General features: G+C 42.8%; 1 protein-coding gene across 3 annotated transcripts in view; it reads right to left on the bottom strand.

The window, feature by feature from the left end:
* Window positions 1-26,216, bottom strand: part of ITGA2 (integrin subunit alpha 2) — a 99,835-nt gene that overhangs the window by 45,739 nt on the left and 27,880 nt on the right. For all 3 annotated transcript variants that reach the window (XM_084833198.1, XM_084833199.1, XM_084833200.1), the window contains 7 exons: window positions 21,290-21,399; window positions 17,828-17,919; window positions 9,275-9,389; window positions 8,624-8,751; window positions 7,252-7,400; window positions 6,813-6,963; window positions 1,553-1,718 (listed from right to left, as the gene is read on the bottom strand). In XM_084833198.1, coding sequence (XP_084689324.1) covers window positions 1,553-1,718; window positions 6,813-6,963; window positions 7,252-7,400; window positions 8,624-8,751; window positions 9,275-9,389; window positions 17,828-17,919; window positions 21,290-21,399 — 911 coding nt within the window. The remainder of the gene's footprint in view (window positions 1-1,552; window positions 1,719-6,812; window positions 6,964-7,251; window positions 7,401-8,623; window positions 8,752-9,274; window positions 9,390-17,827; window positions 17,920-21,289; window positions 21,400-26,216) is intronic.

Below are 26,216 nucleotides of genomic sequence, written 5' to 3'. Positions count from 1 at the left end.
CCAAAATGTTATTTAGAAGTAGCCACAGTGATTTCAGTGGGTCTTGCTTTCAAATAATGATTGGGATCAAAAAGCCTTTTACCAGCATGTCATATCACAAGCTCAGTCTTCTGCAAAACCACTCACCAACCCCCTGCAAAATGGTTTTTTGCACTGAATTTGGGGCAGAAGGGACCACACCAAGGAGCGACGGGGCTGCATGCTGCCCACCCCTGTTGTATCAGGAGGCTAACAGCCAGAGTTAGGCATGCCCTGTCTGTCTATGTTGCCAGACCAGAGTCTGCTGCTGTGTAGAAAAAATCTGGAGTGAATTTCTCCTGTGGCGGTGCTGAGAACTGATTTCTGCGAGATAGCGCTCCAACACAAATGAAGCCCTGTGCCGGAGGAATGAGTGCACAGAATGAAGGGCCTGCCTATGGCAAGAGGGTGTGGGAGCTGGAAAAAGAATGCCAGGACAGGACTTTTGCATAATAGTCTGTTTTCTGTCATGACAGATGGAATACTTGCTAGCAAGATGCAGGCGGTGTTCACTTCTTAATAAGAGATGTGCAGGACCAGGAGTTGTGGGAAAGCAGTGCTGTCTGTCCTGTAGGCCCTTCTCTGTAATTCTGTGTGGGGAGGGGCAGGGGTGGTTGTACTATCTTACGCAGTGGAAAGGGAAAGGCACGCTGCAGTGGCACTTTTGTTATATTCTTGCTGGCTACTGGAAATAATTGCTGACTGCCAAGCCTGGACAGAGTTTGTTGACCTCTGCATAGCTCCTTTTGAACCTCTTGCCCTTTTAAAAAGTAGTCTGAGGTGCAACAGAAAGGGTGTGAAGAGGTGTGCTGTTTGGGAAACATAAGTCCTAGGCTTTTTTGAGCACATGGAACAAGCTGCATGGTTCTTTAGATCTTGGTGCATATGTTAAAGATGTGTGTAAGCGTGCTGAGAGTAGAGGCTGGTGGCGCCGATGTCAGTGGAGTGGTGAATCCACTCTGGGTTTCAGTCAAAACCAGTCAGAACTCTAAATGAGCTCCATACCTTGGACAGCTCCTTTACAGTTCTGACTGGTTCTGACTGAAACCCGGAGTGGATTCACCACTCCACTGACATCGGAGCCACCAGCCTCCTCTACTTGTTGAGAAATTTCTTTTTCATCCAGTAGATTCCATCCTTTTTCTAATGAATTCTCACTTCACCACCACCACCACTACCACCACCACCACCACACATACACCTGCCACCACAAAGATTTGCCTTTGACAGCTTCTAATGTAAATGCAAATGCCAATCTGGTAGCTACATTTTGTTCATTTTTAACCAAGCTTAAATAGAAAGTTTAAACAAAATGAAAGATATAAACATTATGATATTATTTCATTCATGCTAGGAAAACAGGGATATCCCATTGAAACACTTAATTTCATGGATGGGGAACGTGGGGGGAATGTTGTTGGACTTCAGCTCCCATCAGGCTTCACCACTGACTATGCTGGCCAGGGCTGATGGGAGTTGCAGTTCAGCCACATCTGGAGGGTCACACATTCCCTAACCCTGCTTTATTCAGTACCTTCTATGCTGAAAATGCGTTCTCCCAGTGTTCCTGCTTCTTCTAAAAGTGCAGCCTCAGAGGACACATTAAAGAAATATTTTGATATGGGAACACTAGCAATTCCTTTGATTTCTGTGATTAAATTTTTAGTATCTTTCTCATTTCTAATTAAGTATCCTAATACCTGGAAAAAGAGAAAGAAAAATCATGTTTACTCTAATAAGAAACACACAGAGATACTGCTATTTGCAAGGAACATAAAATGATTCTGCATTTTTACACCATTTTCCTTCCCCTCCATTCCTTTACACAATTCAACTTCTTATAACCTTTGTCTATGGCATATCAAGTGGCAAGGGGAAAAAATAAGTCCACTTGCTTCCCTTGCCAAGCATGGTAACCCAGCAGTGAGAGTGCAAGGTACATGCAACTGGAAGAAAGTGAGCCTTTAAAAGGGGGAATCGCCTCCCCCTTGTAATGTTCTCGTACTGTCCCCATACTTGTACTGTGCACTTGTACTGCTAAGATAATATCGAGAAGGACAGCTAAATGAACTCCGAATACATTTCCATCCCTGTAGTGTTCTCACTGATGCCTGCTTCAGACATCGCTTCGTGTGCACCTCTCCGTAAGTTATTTGCTTGTGTAAACCTTAAAAATGTGGTGTTCTCCTGCTGTGGTTAGAATGATGTTATCACCACTTTATCAGCTGGTGTGGTTACATTTATGCTCTCAGCACAAGCAGATAACTACAAATATGGAGCTTCTCCCTAGAACGGGGATGGAAAACTTGTGATTCCCCAGATGTTCTGGCCTACAACTCCCATCAGCTCTAGCCAGCAAAGCCAATGGGGAGGGATGATGACTGTCGTAGACCAAAACACCTGGAGGGCCACAAGTTTCCCACTCCTGCCCTAGACTGAAGTGAATATGGAAGACCACATTCAGCAGTTTCATATACAAACATACAATACATTTTTGGGGCGGGGGAGGCTGAATTGTGCCCCCGCCCCCCCGCCGCCAGATGATGTTGTTGCACATTTTGCCTTTCTCCACGTTGAGAGAGACACAAAATTCCATGCCTCTCTCAGCATGAAGAAAGGGACTCGGCCAGTGCTAGGGGGAGCGGCTGTTGGTAAGTCAGCTGGGTGTATTGTATGGAATCAGCCTCCTGCTATTGGGAATATTGCAACCTCGTCTGCAAGTTACAGGAAGGGGGCAGCGTTGTAGTTAGCTAGTTAATGCATGGGGATTTGGGGCATAGCTAGCCTTAAGATCTCTATAGCCTACAGCACAGTTCCTGCTCCTCTCCTCTCCTCCCTTCCTTCCCTTCCTCTCTCTCTCTCTCTCTCTCTCTCCCCCCCTCTCCCCCTTCCTTCCTTCATTGCTGGGAGCACGTGGTTTGCTCTCTCTCTCCTGCCAGTGTTGCAGAACAGAAAGTAATGGACTGAACAAACCCCTCTGAAGCTCTACGCTGTGCCTGCATTTGTATGTGCAAGAATACTTGTGAGTAAACTGTTTTTTTTTCTTCACTAAAGAAAGGTGTGGTCTCTTCTTTAGCCTTTTGTGTGCATGTGGGACTGGTAAATGTTCATTCCGTTCTGCCTTTTGTTTTTTATCTGCTAGCTGCCTTTTTAACAGGAGGCAGCAATACCAAATCCCATCACCTATGGTTATCTCCCCCTTCATGGATCACTGCCTTGTTGTGGCGAAGGGGCTTGCGTAACTCAGTGAAGCCATAAGCTATGCCGTGCAGGGCCACCCAAGGCGGACAGGTCATGGCAGAGAGTTCTGACAAAATGTGGTCCACTGGAGAAGGAAATGGCAACCCACTCCAGTATTCTTGCCAAGAAAACCCCATGGAACGTATCACAAGGCTAAAAGAGATGACGCCGGAAGATGAGCCCCTCAGGTCAGAAGGTGTCCAATATACTACTGGGGAAGAGCAGAGGGAATTTCCAAGTAGCGCCAGAAAGAGTGAAGCGGCTGGGCCAAAGCTGAAAGGACACTCAGCTGCGGATGTGTCTGGCGGTGAAAAGAAAATCCGATGCTGTAAAGAACAATATTGTTTAGGAACCTGGAATGTCAGATCATTGAATCAAGGTAAGCTGGAGGTGGTCAAACATGAAATGGCAAGATTGAACATCGACATCTTGGGAATCAGCGAACTCAAATGGACAGGCATGGGCGAATTTAATTCAGGTGACCATCATATCTACTGCTGTGGGCAAGAATCCCTTAGAAGAAATGGAGTAGCACTCATAGTCAACAAAAGGGTGGGAAAAGCAGTACTGGGGTACAATCTTAAAAATGATAGAATGATCTCAGTACGAATCCAAGGCAAACCATTCAACATCACAGTAATTCAAGTCTATGCCCCAACCACTGATGCCGAAGAAGCTGAGGTTGATCGGTTCTATGAAGACCTACAACACCTTCTAGAACTAACACCAAAAAAAGATGTCCTCTTCATCATAGGGGATTGGAATGCTAAAGTAGGAAGTCAAGAAATCACCGGGATAACAGGCAGGCATGGCCTTGGTGTACAAAATGAAGCAGGACAAAGGCTAATAGAGTTTTGCCAAGAGAACACGCTGATCATAGCAAACACTCTTTTCCAACAGCACAAGAGACGACTCTACACATGGACATCACCAGATGGTCAATATCGAAATCAGATTGATTATGTCCTTTGCAGCCAAAGATGGAGAAGCTCTATACAGTCAGTCAAAACAAGACCTGGAGCTGACTGTGGCTCAGATCATGAGCTGCTTCTTGCAAAATTTCGGCTTAAATTGAAGAACGTAAGGAAAACCACTAAACCATTCAGGTATGACCGAAATCATATCCCTGATGAATATACAGTGGAGGTGAGGAATAGATTTCAGGGATTAGACCTGATAGACAGGGTACCTGAGGAACTATGGACGGAGTTCCGTAACAATGTTCAGGAGGCAGCAACGAAATCCATCCCAAAGAACAAGAAATGCAAGAAAGCCAAGTGGCTGTCTGATGAGGCTTTACAAGTAGCTGAGGAAAGAAGGGAAGCGAAAAGTAAGGGAGAAAGGGGAAGATATACCCAACTGAATGCAGAGTTCCAGAGGATAGCAAGGAGAGACAAGAAGGCCTTCTTAAATGAACAATGCAAAGAAATCGAGGAAAACAACAGAATGGGAAAGACTAGAGATCTCTTCAAGAAAATTGGAGATCTCAAGGGAACGTTTTGTGCAAAGAGGGGCATGATAAAGGACAAAGAAGGCAGGGACCTAACAGAAGCAGATGAGATTAAGAAGAGGTGGCAAGAATACACAGAAGAACTATACAGGAAAGATCTGAATGTCCCTGATAGCCATGATAGTGCGGTCACTGAACTTGAGCCGGACATCCTCGAGAGGGAAGTCAAGTGGGCCTTAGGAAGCATTAGTAACAACAAAGCTAGCGGAGATGACAGTCTTCCAGCTGAGCTATTTAAAATCCTAAAAGATGATGCTGTTAAAGTGCTGCATTCAATATGCCAACAAATTTGGAACACTCAACAATGGCCGCAAGACTGGAAAAGGTCAGTTTACATTCCAATTCCAAAGAAGGGCAACACCAAAGAGTGTTCAAATTACCGCACAATTGCGCTCATTTCACATGCCAGCAAGGCGATGCTCAAAATCCTACAAGCTAGGCTTCAGCAGTATGCGAACCGAGAACTACTGGAAGTACAAGCTGGGTTTCGAAGAGGCAGAGGAACTAGAGATCAAATCGCCAACATTCGCTGCATCATGGAGAAAGCAAGAGAATTCCAGAAAAACGTCTATTTCTGCTTCATTGACTACGCTAAAGCCTTTGATTGTGTGGATCACAACAAACTCTGGCAAATTCGTAAAGAGATGGGAGTACCAGACCACCTTACCTGTCTCCTGAGAAACCTGTACGAGGGTCAAGAAGCAACAGTAAGAACCAGACATGGAACAACCGAGTGGTTCAAAACTGGGAAAGGAGTACGACAAGGCTGCATATTGTCACCCTGCTTATTTAACTTATATGCAGAGTACATCATGAGAAATGCCGGGTTGGATGAATCAGAGGTCGTAATTAAGATTGCCGGGAGAATTATCAACAACCTCCGATATGCAGACGATACCACCCTAATGGCAGAAAGCAAAGAGGATCTAAAGAGCCTCTTGTTGAGGGTGAAAGAGGAGAGTGCAAAAGCTGGTTTGAAACTCAACATTAAAAAAACTAAGATCATGGCATCTGGCCCTATCACTTCCTGGCATATAGAAGGGGAAGAAATGGAAGCAGTGACAGATTTTACTTTCTTGAGCTCCAAGATCACCACAGACGGTGACTGCAGCCATGAAATTAAAAGACGCTTGCTCCTTGGGAGGAAAGCTATGGAAAACCTAGACAGCATAGTAAGAAGCAGAGACATCACCTTGCCGACAAAGGTCCGTCTAATCAAAGCTATGGTTTTCCCAGTAGTAATGTATGGCTGTGAGAGCTGGACTATAAGGAAGGCTGAGCGCCGAAGAATTGATGCTTTCGAACTGTGGTGCTGGAGAAGACTCTTACGAGTGCCCTGGACTGCAAGGAGGTCAAATCAGTCCATCCTAAAGGAAATCAACCCTGACTGCTCATTGGAAGGACAGATACTGAAGCTGAAGCTCCAGTATTTTGGCCTCCTAATGCGAAGAGAAAACTCTCTGGAAAAGACTCTGATGCTGGGAAAGACTGAAGGCAAAAGGAGAAGGGGACGGCAGAGGATGAGATGGCTAGATAGCATCACCGATGCAATGAATATGAACTTGAGCATGCTCCGGGAGAGAGCACAGGACAGGAAGGCCTGGCGTGCTATGGTCCATGGGGTCACGAAGAGTCGGACACGACTGAACGACTGAACAACAACAATGGTTATCTCTGAACTGAGATCAGAAATAACATCAGGGCTTCCCCTGTGTGTGCCACTCCCCCTCCTAATGGGTGAGCAGCCCACAGGGGAGTCCCCGCTATTGTCTCTGATCTCAGATCAATGATAACAGTGGGAATTCCTCTGGTGGGGGGGGGGGAGGTTCTTCCCAGGAGCAGGACTTGAAAAGCCCACCCTTTGGAGGAACCCAAACAAGGTTCCACGGGCTAGATGGAATTCTGAACATGACATAAGCATACCGCACAGGAAACTGTTTCCAGAGGCCCATTGTCACTGATCTTTCAATCTCCTTGTGACGTATGCATTAAATAAAGCAAGGCCAGCTAAAATTACAGTCATAATAATGAAAACCTTACTTACTGCAATACCAAATCTAGTGATATTGTCCTCATTGCATTTAGTTATGACTTCTTGTAATCTCGAGCCATCATGCGATTCACCATCTGTCACAACAACCATGACTTTAGAGGCTGTTGGCCGCCCACCAGCTTCTTCTGAGAAAGCGTTAAGTCTGAAATGAACAGCACGTAAGAGCCAAAAATACTGCTTTTAATGCATGTTTTCATTAGTACTTCTACTAATAACAAAGTAATGCTGGGAAACAACTCAATTGCAGAATTCTTAGCTGATAATATTGAGCGGTTACGGTAGATTAACATTCAAAGTACTATTCGAACATGGATTTAATTTATCCTCGCATAAAGATTTTTTTTTGGCAGTGATTGAATTGTTCTGTTGTTGTTTTTAATGAAAAAAATATCTGTTTACTTGAGCATTAGCTTCCGTTGGTGTGCTTTACCTGGCATACTCAATTGCTTCGAATGTATTGGTATATTTCCCTCCATACTGTTCGGTTTGTGACATTGCTTGTACAACGTCTTCTTTATCTCGGTATGTATTCAGGTTGAACACTACTCTTGGGTGATTACCATACTCAATTAAGCCTACCTAAATTTTTGTTTAAGAAATTAAAGAGAAAAGGCATAAATGAATCAGTGTGAAATGTCTACATGGCATACAAGAATGTACGTTTGTACTGCCAATTCATGCAGAAAAATTTATATTACCAATAAAGGGTTGTATCCAACGGTGGCTTTGTACTAATAGAAAATATTTCTGCTTACCCAAGGCAAGACACATGGGTTTTGTCAGTCCCCCCACCCCACTACAATCCTCCCCTATGCCCCTCAAAAAGCTGCACCTGATAGTTGTTACTGTCCAGAACAGTATGGTATATGGCACGGAGGGCTGCGGTAGGTAGGACTGGCATTAACTGGGTGCCTCATTTATTTATTTATTTACATTTTTATACCACCCATCAGCTGAAGCTCTCTGGGCGATCACACACACACACACACACAGTCTGACTGTTAAATATATTCTATTGAAAATCCTGGCAGCAAGCAAGTTCAGAAGTTAAATATACTGCGTGAACATTTGTTGTCTTCATAACATACAACAATATAAGCCACTTCCTTGCTGCTGGTATGTTATTGTCTATGAAGCACAGTCAGATAATTCCCAGACTGTTTTGTACCTTGGAAGGGCATTCTTTAGCTCTCGCATTTCCTCCCCAGTGCTCATAGCAATGAAACACACCAGAATAATAATAGTGAATTATTTTACAAGTTGCAATAGGCATTAAAGTATTTTTTTCCTAAGATGACACTACCAGTAACCTACCATGCATTGCTGCTACCATGCATTGCTGCTTCATCTTGAACAAAAACATTAGCAGAATGGAAAGGAAAATGTATTGCTACTATTAAGATCTCATAGGAACAAAGGAAGCTGCCTCATACTTAGACCACTGGTCCATCTAGCCAAGTATTGTTGACACTGACTGGCAGCAGTTCTCCAGCTTTCAGGCAGGAAGTTTTCCTACCCTGCCTGGAGGTGCCAGGGATCAAACCTGGGACTTTCTGCATGCAAAACAGGTGCTCTACCACCAAGGTTTGCTCCCTCCCACCCTTTGAATCCTTTGGACATAGGATGGATACCAGGAGGTACTTTGGAGACTCAACCTCGAGTCTTGCTTTGTTTCATTTTTCTGCTTCTCAAGCTCAGACTACCAAAACCAAACAAAAAATAAGGTAAAAAAGATACTTCTTTTTCTATAAAAATGGTCTGAATGGTCAATAAATTTCAAAAATGGTATTTAATCCACTCACCTGAGTTTTTGTGGGGCCTATATCTAAACCTTGGACAAATTTTTTCAAAAATGCCTTAACAGCATCCCAAGGATAAATGCTGTTTGACTCATCACATACCACCACAACATCGATGGCTGAAGAACATTCTGCAAAAGAAAAAGATAGAAATGCTTGCTTGTTCGATGTCACTGTGATGCACCCACAGGGCCCATTAATATATTTTTTAACAATCACAGAGTTAAGGTAGAGGCGAAATTAAGTGAGATTTGATCTTTCCAGATGATGAGATCCCTTGCAGTTTCCAAGACATTTAACATATATAACTTTTTAAAAGCTCACAAAATGATATGGGCAAGGGACCACAGACATGGTCAAAAAGCTGCCAAGGACACTTTATACTAGCTCGCAATCGCAGCAGACATGCCAGCTAAAGGAAAAATCATCACATTTCCTCAGGAAAAATAGTTACTGTTTAAGTAGCCATAACCTTTCCACACATTCCTAAAATTAAGGATGAAAATGTGTGTGCCGTAACACTTCAAATTTCATAAATTAAGCATCCATTATATCAAAAAGACGGAATCAGCTACCTTTGGGTACACTGATTCTATCTCATTTTTAAAGCCCGGTGCATTTCTTACTGAACCATATTTACATTCACTGCCTTACTTTGCACAGCAGGTGAAAAACTTCTCATGAACTGGAAACTTCGATTAAATTCAGAACAGATTCCTGTCGCGTAGTACTGACTTCCACACTGTTGTGCCCACAATGGACCACAGGTCTTTGAAACAAAAAACACAATGAGGAATAATATTCTTTTAAAAACCCACTTTAGGGCAGGCACTATTCTATCCCCCTCCCACCACATTTGACAGGCATATTGGCCCGGTTCACACAATAACACTAAGCCATGTTGTGGTTTGTTGAAATCTGGCTTGATGTTACATCTGAACTCATGACCCGCAAACAAACCATGGTTTCTTAACCAGCTATACATCACAAATAGATGGTTTGTTGTTGGCTTACAAAGTCTGGCTTGTCTAAACCATGGTTTTTCATGATGTCTGAAACCAGAACCATGTCTTATCCCCAGCTTGTTCACACTGTTGTTTGCCCTGAAACAGAGGTTCCCAGTTAAGAGCAGTCTGAAAATGAAAGAGTGCGAGAAAACAATCCAGAAATGGGGAAAATAAGCAAGCTGTCATTTGTTTGCTTGTCTGCATGGCTAAATCAACAAACCATGGTTAACATAAAGCATGGCTTAGCGTTATGTCCAATGCAGCAACTGCATTGGATGGTGCATTGTGTGATGTCTCCCTCGCTACAATGCTTGACCACCCACACAGATGTCCTTTCTTTACAAGAAAGCTGTGAATGATTCAAGCAAATAAGCCAAATTATAGGGTAGGGGTAGGCTACTGCGGGAGGTCCGGAGGCCATTTAAAAAAATGTTTTGCAAGCTAATTTTGACTCTCTTAGTGCTCTAGTATAGCCACTGTGGACACCATTCCCTACCTCCAATATGTTCTCTTTGTTTTAACCAAATTTGGACAGGAGTTAGGGGGCACAGCAGCTGGGGGCAGTGGGGCTGCATGTTTTCCACCTCTGCTGTAGGCGAAGAGAACATGAATGGAGTGAAATTTCTAAGTAATTTGCACCTGGCTGTGAAGTTCTAGTAAGTTCCAGTAAAGTAAAAAATGGAGTGTAAAACCATGGCTTTGAATGTGCTGATGGTTCCACATTCAGTAAGTTTAGTTATGTACTAGACCAGCGCTAGGCTTCTCTGCACATGGCCAGAGGTATCAGTTCATCAATTATCATGACAAATGTCTCTTTTCCACGTGCAGTAATATCTGGAGTGGTCTAGGGACAGCCCCAAGCTATACTAGACATGCCACTTCAAATTTCTGAATTCAGCACCCTGAAATTCAGCACCTCATGTGCACCCTGATTCAAATGATCATCGATATCCCAGGTGAAGAAAAGAAAAGTTCCTAAAGAGGTTTTATCAGTCTGCACTGACATGTCAGTCAATGTACTGTTTCTAGCTGTAGCTGTCCCTTCTGCCCCAAAAGAGAAGGGAAAAAAATGCAAGTATCTGGCTGTGAGGACAAAACTTTCCAGTACTCAACACTGGAACTGAGGCACCAGAACAAGAACTGTAGAAAATGCTTTAGAAATCTAAGTCTACGCTGACAACAATCAGGTTCATTGTTCCAGGGAGACTATTTCAGAATTTTCCATCTCTAATAATCAGAAGCTTTGTCATTTCAAATCTTAAACTTATTAATGGCAATTAATGTCATCCTTAGTTCTTGAACAGACATTTAAAAAACAAAAACCAAACAAACACCTTAAATAGTTATTTCCTCTGTACTGTATGCGTGCCACATTTGATATATTTACTGAGCAGTAGAAAGCTAAGCACCTCACAATATATATTAGGGCTGAGCCAACACCCTGCCTTTCAGTTTCAACATCCAGTTTATGGACTGTGAAAAGGGATGTACCTTTTGTTCATTTTTTCAGAGGCCCTGTAAAAAGCTGAAGTGTTTATCCCACTTGCCACCAGTGGCACTCACATTCAGTTGCTGGGCACCATTCTCTCTCTCTCTCTCTCTCTCTCTGTGTGTGTGTGTGTGTGTATGTGTGTTTCATACACAAAATGCAGGGTGGGTGCAGAAAGCAGTGTCCTCCTCCAATTTGACTTCTGATATCACTGAATAGTCAAATCTCATTGGCTGTTTGGTGTTGGCATAAAGCCAAATCTGAGTGAGGGCACTACTTCCTATCCTCATCATTCTGGCATTTATAAGAGAAAGAAAAACATGCCCAACGGTAGTGGGGAGTATAATTGTCATCACCACTAGGATCCCAAACAGGCAGTCGAAAAAAGGTAGGAAGGGCCCTTTCATGAAAACTTTCACATACATCCCGCGTCCACTTAAAAGCAAAAAACGTTCATCGGAGGACCTTTGTTTCAGCCCTAGATATATTCTCTTTCAGACTAGGTGACTGGAACTAGCCAGAAGATGGCACTACTCCTGTGAGCTTATACCACCAACCTCTGTATGACTTCCATTAACAATATTATTTCATTAGCACCAGCAATAAACAAGTTTAGCTCTAGCTATTGGAGAAACCAAGCAATTGTTGTAGCCACAGTTTTCTGTATCAAACTATAAACAGGGCTATGTTTAATTAGGAAGCGGTGGGGGGGGGGATTCTTCAAAGTCTGACATTCTTTGATAGCTCTCACTGGAAGAGAAGGTGAACGTGTGACATTTAAACAACATATTTATTCCTTCTTTCCTGCACTACCACGTTTTGACAAAAATGTCCTGCTTCTTTCCTTTGAAAGGAAGTCAACCTTTTTATTCACAGACACCAAGGCTGCAATTGTAAACACATTTACAAGGCAGTAAGCCTCATTGCACATGAAAGGGCTTACTTCTGAGTAGACGTGCTTGGTACAGCACTGTTACAATGCAATCCTTCGCATGTTAAGTCCGGCAAGTACCAACAGAAGGAGAAATATCCCCCAATTCACACTCCTTTTCCCCAACAGTTTCCTGCCTTTGGCAGATGCTAACCCATTCCCTGCCTACATCAGTAAAGACACCTTCCATCTTTGCTAGAAACTGATTGGATAAATTCCCTTCACCTGTCAATCTGTCTCCTCCTCTCTATATAGAATAAAAGAAGACAGTTTAACTATGTCCTGTTGTCTTCAACTTGATCACCTGAGAAGACCCAACCCATGAGCCTTTTGGAAACTTATTTTTATGCAGTGTGCATTATGTTGTGTGGATTATGTAGATCTTGTTTTATTTTCTTTATTATTTGTACTTTGCGTTCTTCCTATCTCAGTTTAATAAAATATTTTTAATTTGGATTTGGGGAGTTTGGCTGCTTACTTGGAACACCATAAGGAATAATCTCCAATGTAACTAGATTGCTTAGCTTTGCACTATGTGCATTGATCGAAGCCTAAGGGAAGGCAATAGGAACATGGGCTGAAGCCCTGCATAGCAGCATCTGTAAAAGTCAGCTGGCTATAGACTCTCTTCTTAGAGTAAACTAGGGATGTCAGAGTAATCTGTCTAGGGGGTGAAGCTCTCTGAGGTTTCTTCAGCTTGGCCCCCCAGACTGTGGCTTGTTGGCCCAACTCGATCTGCAGATCTTCATTTTTTGCAGATTTTGGATTTTCATTTTTTTCATAAAAAACAATTTGCACAAATTGTTTTTATGCAAATTTTTTTAAAAAATGAAAATGTTTCTGGATTTCTGGAAGAAACCCACTGCTCCGCATGCAAATACAAGCTGAGTTGGGGGTGCCATGGAAATCCAGCAAGCTCCAAAATGGCCGTATTTCCCAGTGATGGACATCCATAGTTTAAACCTGCAACTTCTGAGATTCCTTCCTATGCAGAAGTCAAAGAAGAAAGGATGGTGGTGGCAGATTGCAAGAAAGAGATGAGTGTTGCACAAAGGCCCACTTTGCAGGATTGGTGAATGTTCTTTCTCCACAAGTGTGTGTGTGTGTGTGTGTGTGTGTGTGTTTAAATCTGGCAGTAGAGGCAGCATCAGCATGGAGGGCATTTGTTGTGTTTAAAAACTCTATTGTTCCAGATATATGCATTGCAATGCTGTATGGAGCTCCTTCCCTCCCGGATGTTTTCTGCTGAAGGCACATGGGGAAGGATAGGGATTACAGAACATCTCCCAGTGACTGGTTGGGGGAGGGACTGTGGAACACAGATCTGTGCTAGTAGGCCTGTCACATAACTTTTATTTCAAAAGGCCATTTTTCATACATGGACTAGATATCATGCCATAGACCAGAGGGGGATGAGGGGTGCAGGAGAGGAAAATGTTAAAGAGTTCCAAAAGCTTTCAAAAACTTACTGTGTTTTCCTGTCTCAACACATTAGCAATTTCCCCTTCTGCAGTATTCATGTCCTAAATTTTAAATATCTGTATTGCAATTATGCATAACTATTCAATGCATCAGCTTTTTATAATTCCCATAATTGCTGTATTATGGCTTTAAATGGGTCTCTATAGCATAAGAAAGATTACCCATAATGCAAGACAGTCATTAGGGACTTGCTTTTGTTGCATCTGCAGCATGTAAACTCAACATATTCAATATGCTTTTCAAGACTATGCAAACGGCATGCTTTAAAAGGTTTCTCAGGATGTAATTTCAGACTTCATTTTCAACAAGCACAGGGAATGCTTCTGAAAAGCTAAAAAAGTCAACATGACTTTAACTGTTTGCAGATTATGTGCCTAAGCATTATATATAGCAATATACACATCAAAAACTGAATTCCACTTTAAAGTTTAGGTGATGGCCTTGAGATACCTCTGCTAGGTCTGTCCAAAAATAAACATCTAAACAGTGCTGCCACCAGCCCCAGAAAACAAGATGCCAGTAGCAGATCCAGGGATAGGATTGGACCTAGTTACAGCTGTACAGGAGGAGGAAGTGGAGAGAGATGGAGTTTAAATATCAAGATATGGTTGATAATGGCGGAAATCCTCTTTGATTAGGCAATTGTTTGGGAAGCTGGAGGTCAGGAGCATTTACTAAACAGAGGATATGTACTGAGGCCACTTAATGAAATCAGTGGGTGCCAGAACCAAGAAGCCCACCCCCAAAGTCCTTACTGATTGCTAGCCTATCCCTGAAAATATATGCAGCTCAGCCTGAGATCCCTTCATGGATCACTGCCTTGTTGTGGCGAAGGGGCTTGCGTAACTCAGTGAAGCCATAAGCTATGCTGTGCAGGGCCACCCAAGATGGACAGGTCATGGCAGAGAGTTCTGACAAAATGTGGTCCACTGGAGAAGGAAATGGCAACCCACTCCAGTATTCTTGCCAAGAAAACCCCATGGAACGTCTCACAAGGCTAAAAGAGATGACGCCGGAAGATGAGCCCCTCAGGTCAGAAGGTGTCCAATATACTACTGGGGAAGAGCAGAGGGAATTTCCAAGTAGCGCCAGAAAGAGTGAAGCGGCTGGGCCAAAGCTGAAAGGACACTCAGCTGCGGATGTGTCTGGTGGTGAAAAGAAAATCCAATGCTGTAAAGAACAATATTGTTTAGGAACCTGGAATGTCAGATCAATGAATCAAGGTAAGCTGGAGGTGGTCAAACATGAGATGGCAAGATTGAACATCGACATCTTGGGAATCAGCGAACTCAAATGGACAGGCATGGGCGAATTTAATTCAGGTGACCATCATATCTACTATTGTGGGCAAGAATCCCTTAGAAGAAATGGAGTAGCACTCATAGTCAACAAAAGGGTGGGAAAAGCAGTACTGGGGTACAATCTTAAAAATGATAGAATGATCTCAGTACGAATCCAAGGCAAACCATTCAACATCACAGTAATTCAAGTCTATGCCCCAACCACTGATGCCGAAGAAGCTGAGGTTGATCGGTTCTATGAAGACCTACAACACCTTCTAGAACTAACACCAAAAAAAGATGTCCTCTTCATCATAGGGGATTGGAATGCTAAAGTAGGAAGTCAAGAAATCACCGGGATAACAGGCAGGCATGGCCTTGGTGTACAAAATGAAGCAGGACAAAGGCTAATAGAGTTTTGCCAAGAGAACACGCTGATCATAGCAAACACTCTTTTCCAACAGCACAAGAGACGACTCTACACATGGACATCACCAGATGGTCAATATCGAAATCAGATTGATTATGTCCTTTGCAGCCAAAGATGGAGAAGCTCTATACAGTCAGTCAAAACAAGACCTGGAGCTGACTGTGGCTCAGATCATGAGCTGCTTCTTGCAAAATTTCAGCTTAAATTTAAGAACGTAGGGAAAACCACTAAACCATTCAGGTATGACCGAAATCATATCCCTGATGAATATACAGTGGAGGTGAGGAATAGATTTAAGGGATTAGACCTGATAGACAGAGTGCCTGAGGAACTATGAACGGAGGTCCGTAACATTGTTCAGGAGGCAGCAACGAAATCCATCCCAAAGAAAAAGAAATGCAAGAAAGCCAAGTGGCTGTCTGATGAGGCTTTACAAGTAGCTGAGGAAAGAAGGGAAGCGAAAAGCAAGGGAGAAAGGGGAAGATATATCGAACTGAATGCAGAGTTCCAGAGAATAGCAAGGAGAGACAAGAAGGCCTTTTTAAATGAACAATGCAAAGACATCGAGGAAAACAACAGAATGGGAAAGACTAGAGATCTCTTCAAGAAAATCGGAGATCTCAAGGGAACGTTTTGTGCAAAGAGGGGCATGATAAAGGACAAAGAAGGCAGGGACCTAACAGAAGCAGATGAGATTAAGAAGAGGTGGCAAGAATACACAGAAGAACTATACAGGAAAGATCTGAATGTCCCTGATAGCCATGATAGTGCGGTCACTGAACTGGAGCCGGAAATCCTAGAGAGTGAAGTCAAGTGGGCCTTAGGAAGCATTAGTAACAACAAAGCTAGTGGAGATGACAGTCTTCCAGCTGAGCTATTTAAAATCCTAAAAGATGATGCTGTTAAAGTGCTGCATTCAATATGCCAACAAATTTGGAACACTCAACAATGGCCGCAAGACTGGAAAAGGTCAGTTTACATTCCAATTCCAAAGAAGGGCAACGCCAAAGAGTGTTCAAACTACTGCACAATTGCGCTCATTTCACATGCCAGCAAGGTGATGCTCAAAATCCTACAAGCTAGGCTTCAGCAGTATGCGAACCGAGAACTACCGAAAGTACAAGCGGGGTTTCGAAGAGGCAGAGGAACTAGTGATCAAATCGCCAACATTCGCTGCATCATGGTGAAAGCAAGAGAATTCCAGAAAAACGTCTATTTCTGCTTCATTGACTACGCTAAAGCCTTTGATTGTGTGGATCACAACAAACTCTGGCAAATTCTTAAAGTGATGGGAGTACCAGATCACCTTACCTGTCTCCTGAGAAACCTGTACGAGGGTCAAGAAGCAACAGTAAGAACCAGACATGGAACAACCAAGTGGTTCAAAATTGGGAAAGGAGTACGACAAGGCTGCATATCGTCACCCTGCTTATTTAACTTATATGCAGAGTACATCATGAGAAATGCCGGGTTGGATGAATCAGAGGTCGGAATTAAGATTGCTGGGAGAATTATCAACAACCTCCGATATGCAGACGATACCACCCTAATGGCAGAAAGCGAAGAGGATCTAAAGAGCCTCTTGTTAAGGGTGAAAGAGGAGAGTGCAAAAGCTGGTTTGAAACTCAACATTAAAAAAACTAAGATCATGGCATCTGGCCCTATCACTTCCTGGCATATAGAAGGGGAAGAAATGGAAGCAGTGACAGATTTTACTTTCTTGGGCTCCAAGATCACCACAGACGGTGACTGTAGCCATGAAATTAAAAGACGCTTGCTCCTTGGAAGGAAAGCTATGGCAAACCTAGACAGCATAGTAAGAAGCAGAGACATCACCTTGCCAACTAAGGCCCGTCTAATCAAAGCTATGGTTTTCCCAGTAGTAATGTATGGCTGTGAGAGCTGGACTATAAGGAAGGCTGAGCGCCGAAGAATTGATGCTTTCGAACTGTGGTGCTGGAGAAGACTCTTACGAGTGCCCTGGACTGCAAGGAGGTCAAATCAGTCCATCCTAAAGGAAATCAACCCTGAGTGCTCATTGGAAGGACAGATACTGAAGCTGAAGCTCAAATATTTTGGCCACCTAATGTGAAGAGAAAACTCCCTGGAAAAGACCCTGATGCTGGGAAAGACGGACCGAAGGCAAAAGGAGAAGGGGACGGCAGAGGATGAGATGGCTAGATAGCATCACCGATGCAATGAATATGAACTTGAGCATGCTCCGGGAGAAAGCGCAGGACAGGAAGGCCTGGCGTGCTATGGTCCATGGGGTCACAAAGAGTCGGACACGACTGAACGACTGAACAACAACAGCCTGAGAAAAGCAGTGGTTTTTAAACTAAAAGCTGATCCAAAGGGGACCCAAGAAAAGAATTCTTGCTATATAAAAACACACAATACAGTTTAAAAGCAAAATTGCTGATAATTGCAATTTGTTTATCCCTTATCCCATTTGTATCAATAATATATTGTATTAAACTAGTGTTACCTGCTCACTATTCACATAGATAAAAGCAGAAAAGCTTACAGTTCTGTCACTGACTGGGGACAGAAGTTATGCTTTTATTACTCATATGATCAGCACTTACCAAAAATCCTCCAGTTATTGAGTTTCTTACTAGAGTTAATCCCAGATTCATATCCTCCTTTATCTCAGTAACGTTAGGGATACTCGCAAAAGCTGAAAAGATACAATACAATGTAAATTCAAGCAGCGATTCAAGGTGCTGTTTTTAACATACAAATCCTCAGCAGCTTGAGCCTTGCACGTCTCCTACCTATGTCACATCCCCTAAAATGAAACAAGTGTGCCCTCTTAATAAGAATCATATGTGAAGCATCTGAATAACCATTTGCAGTAAGTATTCTACATTCACAGAGTTACTTTTCCCTGACGACTCATCTGAGGAAGTGTATTTGGGGAGCAACGTAGGACTGGACTGTTTTGTCCATCATTTGAGGCCTGGATAAAAGAAGTAGTTTATTTGAAAAATAACAACTGCATGTTATTTAGATCAACAGATCATTACCCACATTGAGCTATTGAGAGAGTGGAATACATGCTCAAATAAACATTCATAACTTCAAAATTAGGGATTAGAAATCTAATCCTTACACACATAAAGCGTTGTGATTAGGGATGTATGGATTTTGTAAAATTCGTTCCTCTGCATTTCGTGGATTGTCAGGTTCCTTTTGTTCCATCGTCTGCTCATTGGTGGAATCAGGGTTTTTCCAATTTCCCCAATTTTATTCTTGAAAATGTGCAAATCCTCCCTAAATGGGCAAATCCCCCCCCATGCTAATGTTCAAGATTTAGCCTATGGGGTGTTTTTTTATTTTACGTATTTTTCTACCGTTAAATTTGTGTAAAATTCCAGAAAGTTTTTTTTTTTAAGTCTGCAAGTCTGCAGATTCTGTATGACTCATGAAAAACTGGGCCACTGTGGAATCCACATGCTGGATTCGTAGAAATCTGAACCCATTCGATTCTGTTGCTGATTTCTCAACATCCCTACTTGGGAGCACCATTTGATGATGTACTTTTAAGTCTCCATATTTGGATACGTGTTAGCCAAAGGAATAGTGCGTGAAAAGCCTATGCATATTTTGTGCCTAATTTGTGGCAAGTTGTCATAAACACACACACACACACACACACACACACCCCTACCTGCAGCCCTGTGCAGAATTCAATTTGGCATTCAAAATGCAAGTATCCCATTCCAAGCAGTTGTGGTGGTGTGCCAAAAGCTTAATCTTGCACTTGGCAGCAGACATACATGACTCTACATAGCAAGTACAGACATTTCAAGTGCTTTCACAAAACAATATGGTCATGTGTAGGTCTTCAGTCAGTAAATGTAAGTATGCTTAGAACTGCGCCTACATTTACAGCCTGCATACTCTCACTATGAAGTATTTGAGAGTGCTATTGAATTCACATTCCTGCCTGTGGGCTACAGGCGTTTTGGTCTTCTTATGTTCAAACTACACATTACTTTAAAGACATAACTAGCAGCTATATCTTTTTTCCTTACTCAAAAGTATGCATAAAGACCTGATCTGGATTGCGACCCTAGTATGGGATAAGGAGGTTTTTAACCCTTTGTCCCCTTGCAATTTGCACTGCCAAAAAAGGATCCATCAACACAGTCACCCCCTAGAGTCCCAATCCAAACTGGATCCCCCATGCTTGCTTCTGAGTAAGGAAAAAAGATGTAGCTGCTAACTACATCCTTAAAATAAAGTTTAGTTTGACTCTGAAAGAACACAATAAAATTAAATTATAAGTAGAGTTGCCACCAGATATGTTGTTTTCATGAAGCTGGGTGAAGTGACCTGTTTCTTTCTGGCAGCACCATGAATGTGTGTGTGTGTGGCGGGAGGGGGCGGGGAGATGAAGGCAGAAATTGATATCTGAATGGTGCGCAAGCACCATTAAGTGTTGGCCCTAATGGTGGTGGAGTGACATTTAAGCTCCATTTCAGGCAGAAAAATATCTTGGGGCACCACTGGATGCTACCAAAATCCAAAAGCCAGATAGCCGTCATCATGATTATTGACCACTGAAATCCTTATTCTCTATGAATTTGTCTAAACCTCCTTTAAAGTCATCGAAGTTGATGTCCATCACTACATCCTGTGGCAGCAAATTCCATACTTTAACTATGCACTGTGTGAAGAATCACTTCCTTTTGTCTGTCCTGAATCTCCCACCACTCAGCTTCATGGGGTGACCCCAGGTTCTGGTATTGTGAGACAGGGAGAAAATGTCTCCCTATCCACTTTCTCCACACCATGCATAATTTTGTACACTGCTATGATGTCTCCCCTTATTCACTTTTTTCCTAAGCTAAACTGTTCTAGATGCTGTAACCTTTCATGATACGGTAGTTGCTCCAGCCCTTGATCATTTTTGGTTGCACTTTTCTGAACCTTTGCCGATTCTGCAGTATGCTTTTTGAAGTGCAGTGATCAGAAATGTATACAGTATTCCAGATTCTGGCACATGAGGAGAGAAAGCATAGTATGACACTCCCCAACCAAGAAATAATCCATAATTATTTTTAGGATGTCCAGCACAGGAGACCCAGGTTATTTTTGAGTTAGAACTGATGGATTTTACCCATCACCACTCAAAAAGTATATTACTTTTTCCTGAAGATAATAAAAAAGGGTGTCCACACAAGGGTATTAACTTTAGGTGATTTTTTTTTTTCTGATTCCAAATGTCTACCCACCTAGAAGTCAGATCAAAGTGTCCTAGCATATTTACATGGTTAAACCATTTTAATTTTTTTTCTTGTTACTGTGCTCTCTGCCTTAACTAATAACTAGCTTCACAACTTCGAATCTTCGAATGCCTGAATTAGAAAAAAAAAAACATCATGGAGAAGCCCCGATTCTGCGAAGATAACGCCTATATTTTTTTAAAAACGTCCAGAGCGGGGGAAAGGAGGGGGTAAAACTTAATCTTATTTGAAGGGATAGAATAACCCCCTGCTCAGTGCAGGAAGCCTGATTCCCAGGTGGTCTCCCATCCAACTACTGACTGGGACTGACCCCACTTAGCTTTCGAGATCACACAAGCGTGTGCACATCCAGCCCTTTGCTTGTTGCTGAGGAAATGGGCTGCTGAGGAAGCAATGCGATCAGTAGCCGGAAGAAGACATGGGGCCGTCGAGAGCTGTGATTGGACAGGAGGGAAATACAAACACCGCCGTAGATGGACAGACGGGGGAGGGGACTATGACCGGATATGGTAGCGAAGGCAGAAAATCAGAGCACATTAAGGGGAAATACCAGGATATTAGGGTACTGAAAGCGGGAGCTCGGAAGTGGGAAATTCCGGTTCCAATTCGAGGCGGGTACTACGTGGTGTGAAAGGCGGGTGGTGAAACCTCTTTGGAAGCAAAAAGAGGCAGTAAGTGTAGATCCAGCCCTAGTCAGTTACATTAAAAAATGAACCCCTGCAGAGAGCCAGTCTGATGTAGTGGTTAAGAGTGTCAGATCAGGTCTGGAGATTATTATTTAATGTTTCCACTTACTCTGCAAATTCATCTTTGAACATGTGGTTTTCTGTTGATTAACTGCACACTTATAGATGTCTCCCATTCTATTTTTTGGATATCCACTCCAGGGTGAAGCAACAAGCAACCTGAAAAACAGACAAACATATCACTATGAAATGTTAAATCATCTTAGTTGGTAGATTTCATTCTAAAATCAATACCTGAAGATAGGTCCTTGCAATACTTCAGTATTGACCTTTAAGAGACCTTTGGCCTCTAATAAAGCTGCCTCCCCCATCACCAGCACTTGTGAGGGGTTTTACAGAGAACGAGAGAGCTCAGCTCTGAAAGGATGGTGAACAATAATTAAGATGGGGCTTGGAGAAACACTGAGACGCTGGCGCTAACAGAAGCAGCAGTATTTGATGAAATTTATTTCATTTGCATAAAACAGACAGGGCTGTACATTCCCCTGTACTCATCCGAATACTGATGTCTTTCATGAAGGTCCTGCAGTTGGCTTACCTAAAATATACACAAAAAATAATAAACTTGCGAAGCCAAGGGTCCAAAAGCAAAACAAAAACCTTGAAGTGAGGCCCACAAGCTGAAACATGCCCTTTCTCCTCTTTCTGCCACTCCCTCCATATATTCCTAATGAGGAAAGCAGGGTATAAATATAGGAGATAAATAGCAATCCAAACCCTGAAGTTAGCTTGCAGGAGGGGGTTAGAACTAGGGGGAGTGGCTCCCGTATATGTGTGTGTGAGAGAGGGAATCTCTGCCCGTGGAAGACTACTGCCAGCAGTGTTTCTGCTGACAGCAGGCCTCAAAACAGGGCATTTCAGGAGCAGGACACAAGCAGCTTTAGCTCCACTGGGCCCCTCATCTACACCAGGCTGGAGCTGCTGTCATGAAATTAGAAAGGGGGGGGGTGAATTAAGAAAAACCTCTACCACCAGGAAAAAAAGAAATCCCCTCCACACACACACACTACTCCTCCCGCCCTGGCCAGTGTGACCCAGCAGGGCTTGGGATGCTATGGTGGATCTGCTACCTTTCCATTTAGGATTACTTTAGAAGTCCGTTTTCAGTGATGTTGTTTCTAATTCTGGTCTCCTCCTCTTTTTCTACTCCTGTTTAGGATATGGTTCCAGATAGAATCTTAGCAACAGGATTAGATTCTTAGCTAGCACAATTATAGAAGTTCCAGATGCTTAATTCATGCCATGATTATGCCACACTCTTACAGAACACAAAGGTCGCAATCCTGCAGCCAAGAAGTGCACACGTTCCACTCTGCAAGCCAGCGCAGCTCTGATAATCACAGAGCAGAAGCCGGCATAGGCTCTGCTGCCCGGACACAGAATCCCAAAGTGTATTCTCTGTTCTGCCTACTCTGCACCTTACAAAAATAGTGTAAGATACAGAGAAGAGCGCACTGTGCAGGTGAAACAAGCCCGGGGTGTCACTTGATCCAGCAGTGCCCAGTGCAACTCAGAGGAGAACTAAGCAGCTTGTTGTCCAAGAAGCCAGAACAACAGAGCTGTGGTCTGCAGTAGGCACTCACTACTGGATGTTATAATGTCCATGAACAAAAGAAGAGCCGCGCTGGATCAGGCCAAGGGTCCATCTAGTCCAGCATACTGTTCACACAGTGGCCAACCAGCTGCCCATGGGAAACCCACAAGCAGGACATGAGTGCAACACCACTCTCTTGCCCATGTTCCCCAGCAACTGGTGTACATAGCCTTCTCCTCCATGAATTTTCAGTCCCCTTTTAAAGCCATCCAAATTGGTGGACATCACTACATTTTGAATTTCATAGTTTAACTATGTGCTGTGTGAAGAAGTACTTTCTTTTATCTGCCCTGAATCTCCCACCAATCAGCTTCATGGGATGACCCCGAGTTCTAGCATTATGAGGGTGGGGGAATAGAATTATGAGGGGGGGCGGGTTCTGAAGCTGGGATATCAGTATCCCAGTGAAATACTTCATGGTTAAAGCTGGTGTATGTGTCTGCCATCATCCATAAAATGTTAGCTCATCTAGATTGTCACAGAAAAAGCCTGTGCATGGTGGCCTCTGGTCTATGGGCTGATGGTTGTATCCATCTACCAATTTGCTCAAAATCTGGGTTTTGCCATAGCAGTGTTTCCTTGGCACTTCCCAATGTGTTTTTCCAGTTCCTCCAGAATATATGCACATGACCAGCTTACCATAGCCACCGCACTCAAGTTTTTTCACCCACTTTTTCAGATATGCTATATGCACCAGAAGATAATGTGGATGTATATCACTTAGCATCCTAACTGATTACAATGTTTGGAGTCAAGAAGGCTGTATTTAAAAAGAGAGGGTGACACCCAACATTGTGCAAATGGACTTCAGCTCATGCAATGGTACTTCTCCTTGCCCTGCACGTGCGCACACATGCACACACACACGTACGCATGCACACACACCTGCTCTGGAGGGTCCTCCAACCCAGGAAGGAGTGAATACATTCCAGCAATGGATGAACACTGTTGGATTTCCACCAAACAATACGTTAGATACTTCAAAATGAGTGTTTGAATGCGTACATAAAGACCGGGTTTGAATGATCAGCAGAGAAAAAGAAGCCACCGTGCTGCTTGTGCACCTGCCATTTCCCTAATTACCCTCGTTTAAGCACAAGCTGCCGTCTCATCCCAACCCGGCAAGGTGTGTGGCAGAGGTGGCTTCCAAACCACCCTGTAACCCCTGCAACAAGCCATAGGTTCTGGGTGGTTTGGAAGACACCCCCGCCACACACCTCGTCAGGTTCGGATATCAGGGCAACCAGTGCTGTGGTGAGGGTGATTATGGAAATGGCGGGCGCGCGGGCGCACTTTTCCCAGTTGATTGTCCAAACCTGGCCAAAGCGTTCCTGAGTTTTATGTACAATTACTAAAATACAAGCAAACTTCAGCAGTCATTTAAAGAATAGCTAGCCTTTACCACACAGGGAAAACATCCCAGCTATATTCAGAGTATTATTATTATTCTAACTTTGTCATATAAATGATATAATTAAATGTCTGGAGTCATACTATAATGATGGGTTCTGTCTATGGGAGGTAGCTGCAGTATATTATCCATGCAGACACCCAAAGCGAAAATAGCCAAGAACAGCCCTCTTCTCAGATAAAATAACCATTTTGTTGCCTATTAAGTTGTTTTGAATGTGTTACTGTTTTAAGTGGCTTGTTCCTTTCACGACTGCCCTTCATTTCCATGCATTTTGCCTGCACAGTTATTTGCAATGGGCAGCAGGCTCACACTCTACTTGACAGTGTGGGTACATGATGTCTGTTTGGTGTTTACTACAATGAGCATGCAAGGTGTGAGGGGGCAATGTATACAAATAAAACACTTGGGGAAATATGGTGAAAAATTGTGACTGGCTGTCACTACCTGGACTGTTTTTACTGCATGTCTGGATATGTACATCTTCCTGTTCATGCTTTTTCATTTTTAAAGGTGAAATCCTATGCATGTTAAGACAGAAAAAAGGGCTACTAACATTATCTCCACCCATCTCTTTATTCACTGACTAAGGTAACTGGGCCTGCATTAGTTGAGGACACAAACCCATTATTGCCATTTCCTTGATTCAAATGGGTTGTATGTAGCCCATACTTTGAGAAATCCTTTATAACTTACTAGAAATAAAAAGTAAAACTCCACCATTTCTGCTGGCCTCTGAAACACTGCAAGGAAGGCATGCCTGCCCCATCAAGAAACCCTGAGCTATGAAAGGGTATTTTTATAAAGCAGTGTACCAAATCATGCCTCCATCAACTATGATCATTAGTATGGCAATCTCTCTTAAAACCAAGACAGAAGAACAAAAAATATGTTGAAAAACCACCCTGAAAAAAGTATGGCTTCTAAAGTTAAAAAAAAAGTTTATATTTTGTTTTCAATATATATAATAATAAGAGAAACAAAGCAAAACTGGAGGAGATATAAAACAATGAAAAGTATCCATTATAGATAAAGTATCCTTATCTATATAGATCAGTAAGAAGGTCTTCCTAATCTCAGAAGCTAAAAAAATCTTCTCCCTCCCTCCCTCCCTCCCTCTCACACACACACACACACACACACACACTGGATTTGTTAGTTAAATATAGAATGGAACTTTCTACATGTTTACTTTGTAATCTAATTCCTATGAACTGCCTATTCTGCTTGCACAGTATGGTGACTAAAACAAAGACTACTGTGGAGAACTATTAGTCAGCTTTCTAAACATCCTTCCAATAAATGTTCTTCCAAAGGGTCAAGAGTTTAGGAAGACAAAAACTGGATGTACACAATAACTAACATACAGCAGGCTGTGGGAGGGATTAGATCAAAGAGTTATTTGTGAAACAGGCGTTATCTATGAAAGCCATGTTATGACACAGCTCAGAAACTGAAATGGGTGCAGCACAAAGTCAACTCTGAGTCTTTTGCATAAACATTAGGAAGAACTTCCTGTAGTACAAGCTGTTCGACAACAGAAAAGACTGTCTCGAAAGGTAGTGGACTGTCCTTCCTTAGACGTTTTTAAGCAGAGGCTGGATGGCCACCTATTGGTAGTGAATTTCCTGACTCAGCAGCGGGTTGGACGATGACTTTTGAGGTCTCTTCCATTTCTCTGATTCTAAACCCTTTGCAATCTATTTTTTAAATTAAGAAAATTGACTGAGAAATTAATCAACAAGCCCAGGTGAAATAGTCTGAATGAAGTTCATTTCTACCAGCAGGGGCGGTACAAGCAGAAAACACTGACTGGATCAGCAAAAGCAGACACCTAGCAAGGTTAGCTTAGGGCATAATCCTACACATATTTAGACACGTCTTACAACTCACAGTATTCCCCCAGCCAGCCATATTGTCTGGGGAACGTTGGGAGTTGTAGGACTTTTTCTGTCTAAACATGCATTGGAT

Source organism: Heloderma suspectum, chromosome 2, assembly GCF_057233095.1.
Source record: "Heloderma suspectum isolate Gila_16-S chromosome 2, 16-S_ref, whole genome shotgun sequence".
NCBI classification, from domain to species: domain Eukaryota; kingdom Metazoa; phylum Chordata; class Lepidosauria; order Squamata; family Helodermatidae; genus Heloderma; species Heloderma suspectum.
This window is presented reverse-complemented; position numbering and strand designations above follow the sequence as displayed.